Source organism: Carica papaya, chromosome 6 (assembly GCF_054855325.1).
Source record: "Carica papaya isolate Zhongbai chromosome 6, ASM5485532v1, whole genome shotgun sequence".
NCBI classification, from domain to species: Eukaryota; Viridiplantae; Streptophyta; class Magnoliopsida; order Brassicales; family Caricaceae; genus Carica; species Carica papaya.
This window is the reverse complement of record NC_142314.1, coordinates 9667392-9673024: the sequence shown is the minus strand read 5'-3', so window position 1 is coordinate 9673024 and position 5633 is coordinate 9667392. Positions and strand designations below refer to the sequence as shown.

General features: G+C 32.7%; 1 protein-coding gene across 1 annotated transcript; it reads right to left on the bottom strand.

Annotated features, from left to right (window-relative positions):
• Nucleotides 1–2560: 2560 nt before the first annotated feature.
• On the bottom strand, nucleotides 2561–4855 carry LOC110820188 (VQ motif-containing protein). Its single transcript, XM_088223443.1, has one exon. The coding sequence runs from the start codon at nucleotides 4376–4378 to the stop codon at nucleotides 2879–2881; it is 1500 nt and encodes a 499-aa protein (XP_088079569.1). The 5' UTR covers nucleotides 4379–4855; the 3' UTR covers nucleotides 2561–2878.
• Nucleotides 4856–5633: the final 778 nt, after the last annotated feature.

The window sequence follows — 5633 nt, the reverse complement described above, 5'->3', positions numbered from 1 at the left end:
CTAATTATATATACACATATTACACACACACACACACACACCCTAGTTTTGAGCTATATGTGTTTCCTTAATTAATAACTAAACCTCAAAAGTTTAACAGAGAAATGAGGCAAGTCGAGATTCCAACTTTTTAGATTTCAAAATTTATTTATATCTTTAAAATTCTAGTTTGAAATACAAACAAAGAACGCTGGGATAATTCTTGAATTTTATTTTTTAAGTAGAGACATTTAATTTAATTTAAATACTTAATTGGTTTTTGTCTTATTAATTTTTTCATTAATTTAGTTGATGTACTATTTTTGAGTTAAAATAAATTATTAATGTATTTTGAAAATTATTCAAATAAATTGTTAACTATCAATTGCATTTAACACTGTTAATACATATACTATACTATGTGACTACATCAATGGTGATATTACTCAGGTGATCATGTGTTGATATGTGCATACATGTAACAAATAAGATTTTTGACATTACAAGATTCTTGATAATATAAAACAATTATTAAATAACAAAAACTACATGGTCATGATTGTTTCTATATTGATTTTAGATCAATTATTATAGAAATATAAAGAAGGATTGTGTATTGGAAAATCTAAAACTCTTATTTTTATAGTAACTAAAAGATGATTATTTCATAAATTAACGATGATTATACCCTTGTGCAATTCAACAATATAGCTAAAAATCATCTAGCTGATGAATTAACCAAGTCAGAGGTGAATAAAAAGACTTTAAACCATTTCATCATGCTCTTAAGCATTTTCAATTTCTTCTTATTGTGATTTGCACATGAGGTAATTTATTAAGTTGTGTAGTACTCCAAGTTTTTATTTGATTAGATCTTTTATTAATAAAACAATTCTTACCTTTTAACAAAAATTAATTTTTGCACCTCTACTATACATTTTTTTTTTCCTTAAAATCATTACCTTGAACTAGATATAGAATGGAATTGATGTTAAAATTTTACTTTATATTTTTATCTTATAAAATTTAAATTTAAATAAAATTCAAATTCAATATTATTAAGAAAAAATAACAACGAATGAATCGAAACATGAGTTGATATCTCTCAAAAAAATTCAAATTTAGTAGTTGATTTTCTTTTTTCTATATATATATATATATATAGTTATAATTCAACTAAATTATAACTATCTCAATATTCCACTGAAAAAAAAATCACATCTCTCCCATAAAATTTAGATACGTTAGAAGAGCTTTAATTAATGGAAGAGAAGGATCTATATGAACTGAAATCTAGGTATGTCCCATAGTTGTGAGGTTTTGTATGATCTAATCAAGGTGATCATTGAGTAAACTATTTATTTTCATTTCCAATGTTTGCTTTTTTTTATTAAAAAAAAAAACAAAAGAAAAATTGGACGCCATACTTGGGAAGCTCAATATTATTAAATATGTACTTTAGACCGTCTAATGTGTGTGTGTGTGTGTGTGTGTATATATATATATGACTAGTTATTGGGGATAATGAAATCCTAAACAACTGAAATTAGGTTAATTTTTTATGGGAAAAATCAAATTGGTTTTTTACTTAAATATCCATCATCCCGGGCCAAACAAAAGCAAAAATTATATTAATGTGTTATTTTTGTTTTTCTTCTAAGAAACAATATCAAAAAGCATTTGGATGAAAATAATTAAAAATTCCAGCTTAAAGATTTTTTAAAATTATCTCCTTTTGCTCAAAACCACAGAAATTAAAATAAACAACAGAGGAAAAAGAAAAATAAAATAAAATAAAGCAAGGATTCTAACTTTTCTTGGGTTGTACCTTAAATACAGAAGAAGGATAGATTTTGGGTCCAAAAGGTACAAACCACGATGAGCAACATTTACGTGAATAATGAAAGCGAAAAAAGAAAAGATAAAGAGTCTAATTATTGGTGTCTTTGCAACTTATAAACATCCCATGTGGAATTTAACTCTATAATGTGTGTGTGTGTATATGTATATGCAAGGAAATTATACAATTATAATAAACAAAAACCAGATGGATATTTAAATTAACTTCTTATTCTTAAGTATATATTTAATTTGAATAAAATTAAACGATATTGCGGCGGCTAGAAATTCCCCAAATCGCGCCACCAATCACTCCTAGACATCATTAAAAAAAAAAAAAAAAAAAAAAAAAAATTCTACGGAAAAAATTTATTTAACCACAAAAAAATAAGACACTATTAAGAAAATTTTGGTTTTTCTTTTTCTTTAAAAAAAAAATTGAAAATAAATTTTCCGGTAGATGAGCAAAACCAGACAAAACTCCATGCAAGTTTTTGTATTTCTTTTCCAATTTATTTTTCTTCTCCGACAAGATTGATTTTTCTCAGACAAGAACAAGCAGTAAGCTGGTTTTGGTATTTTATACTCCGAAATATGTTTTCATACATTCTGTTTTACATGAAGAGTACTGGTCAACACTCAGAGGGTCGATCAAGACCAATGTAATGAAGCCACGATAATATATATACATATGTATATATGTATATAGCACTACGGAGATTACAAACATCAGCGAGAAAAAAAAAAAAAAAAGCCTGTAATTCTTATATATATAGATGTAGAAAGGATCAGAATATTATGGCAATGTGAAAGGCAGAAAAAGAAATTAGCTATTATTTACATAGATGTAATTTATAAAGAAAGAAAAAACAATGGTGATTTAATCATGTTTAAAAGTCATGGTGTTAAGATGGAGAACAGTTAGAGATTCCATCTCCTTTCATGCATCTTTCTTCATATTCTTTCTTGATTTTCTTGTTTTTCCATTTTCTGAAAAACTTTTTTTTTTTTTTTCTTCTTTTTGGGGTTCATGCTGACACTAGGGAGTAGTACTCTATCTCTAATCTGATGAACATATCCATGTTTCCACCATACCTTCACTTCTCGCTGTAACGTTCTCGGGCAGTCCAGTACCTTTATCTCCATGAAAATCCGATGAAGAATTGCCTTGTTGACCGTAGTTGTTGTTCAGTCTCTCATTGGTGGCGACGACCACGACTCTCTGAGAATTACCATAGTTGCCGCCATTAATGGACCTTAACAGACCTTGACCGCTCTCATTCGACCCAGCTGAGCCGCCCCCCCAGTTCACAGCATGACTATTGCTTTTGCTCTTGTTATCCGTTGCAGGCAATGTCACGTCCGATGAAGACACGATGGTTTGAAGACCGGTAAGGTTGGAGCCAACATGGGCATGGCTCAAGCCAAACTCCTCGAGAACACCCATTTTGAGATGAGACTCGGTCGGTGGGCTAATGTCTAAGGTGGAGCCTTGTGGTTTGGCGCCATGAACGGCGGAGATGGGAAGTGTGTATTTGGAAGGCGGAGGTTGAAGAAGAGAAAAGTTGAGAATTGGGGTGTTTTGATTTTGTGTATTTATGTTGAGGAGATTATGAGACTGTTGTTTTAAAAGGCCTAAATGATCGGAGGGTAGTAAGTGGTAGTTAACAGATGAAGTTGAAGTATTAGGAGTTACGAAGTTAGCGGTGGTGGTGGAGGTGGTGGCTATGGCGTCAACCAAAGAAGAAGAAGAAGAAGAAGAAGGGATAAAAGGGGGTGGGTGGATTTTCTGAGCAAATGGTCTGAGTAAGTATGGAGGTGGAGAGATAGATGACCTTAGAGTGGAGGACGGTGTGCCAAGCAGATCAAGGCGGCTTCTCGGGAAAGATGACGACGTGAATGGCGGTGCAGGGATCCCAGTAAACTCCTGAACCATGGCTCGGAAATTAGTGGTGTCTGTGGTCAACACAGTTGTTGGAGCACGCCTTGAAGCTCTGGATCTCTTCTTTGGGTTCCGTGCCATGTTAGTTCCGCCACCGCCGCTGTTCATATTATTTCCGGTGGCGTTAATGGTTTGGTCTGTTGACACCGAGCCTCTTGTGTTACAGCTTTCCGGTTCTTGATGAGCGATCTGTGCACCAGGAAAACTGGCTGCTCTGCTCTGCGCAGCGGCCGATGTCGTCGTGACCGCCGCAGCTTGTTGTTGGGTGGTTAAGAAATGTTGAGTTGGGGACGAAGCGGACATAAACCCGCCAAGATCGGGTTCGGATCTTAAAGTTTTCGACCAGACGATGTCGAGATTGAGAAGTGAGTTTGGGTTTGGTGATCTTGAAGATAAGGGGTCAAAGAAAGGGTCGAAGAGAGAGGAAGAGGAGAGTGTTTGGTGATGCTGATTATGGTGCGGCGGCGGCTGGTTCGGCGTGGGACCGCCATGGCAGCTGCTTGATGGGTTGTTGTTCTTGTTAACGTTGAAGAAAGCTGAGATGGATTCGACGCGTGAATCGTACTCTTCGTCTCCGCCGCTCGAAGACTGAATGCTTCCACTGTTGCCAGAATCCATGAGAGTGAGACAGATGCAGAGAGAGAGAGAGAGAGAGAGAGAGAGAGAGAGAAGAAAGAGCTAGAAAAGGAAATACGTAACAGAGACACAGATATGGAGATGGTGCAGAGAGATTTGCTTACTTACGCAGACCCATTTAAGAAGAAGCTACAAACAAAGCATGAGCTAATAAAATTTGACAGAGAGAGAGAGAGAGAGAGATTCTGGAAGAAGAGAAATCAGAAAGTACCCAAGATGGCTTTAAAGCTGTGATCTGCGAAGAAGACGACAGTGGGTTAAGCTTGCTTTTAGTTTGTCTATGGCTAAAACGGTGCGTATAAACAAAGGAATAAACAGCTCACGGATTATAAAAATTGATAGTTGCAGATGAGAGGTAAATAGATTTTAAAGTTAAAAAAGTTCGAATTAGGGTTTTTTCTGAAAGAGAAAGGAAGAAACAAGTTGCTTCTTGCCTTTTCCAGTTTTTCTTTTTTCTTTTTATGCTTCTTGTTTATTTTAGCTTTTTTAAAAAATAAAATAAAATCAGTCAAAGCAAGTAAGAGTTGTGGTTTTGGTTCACAGTGTGAAATGAGGAAATAATACTACTACGTATACGTATAGTAATTAAATAATAAAAATGAAAATAATTTAAAATTAATTAACAAAATATATATATATATATTATATTTGTGAGGGAATAATGAGGTGGGCAAGCGAACAAATTAGGGAAGATGGTTGTTGAATGGTGTAGTATAAAGAGGGAAGATAACAACCGTCACTTACTTTTTTTTTTTTTTTTTTTTTTTTTTTTTTCTTTCAAAACCCACAGTGTATTTTTAATTAAACCCCATTTTAATGAAAGAACTAACCATAAAATATAAGATTATTATACATCTATACACATATTAATATCTGTTTTCATTTAAAAATATATTATGATTAGTATATATATAATACATAATAATGAATATATGAATTTATTGGTTCAAAAAAATTATTATAATATAAATTTTCTTAGGTTCAATGTGCATATTCACAAGATATATATATGTGAAAGCCTATATATTAAATTAAAATTAATATAAATTTGGAAAATTTATGCTTGGAGAGAAGAGTATAAATCCTCATTGCATTAGTCTTTAGTGATGATTTTTCGGTAATTGTTTTTTTGTTTTTTACAAAGTGGTCAAACTTATTATTATTAATTAATGTTGAAAAAAAAAAAACTAATTACAGCCTTTGACCAAGTCAAAGTTGAAACACTGGTAAAATATCA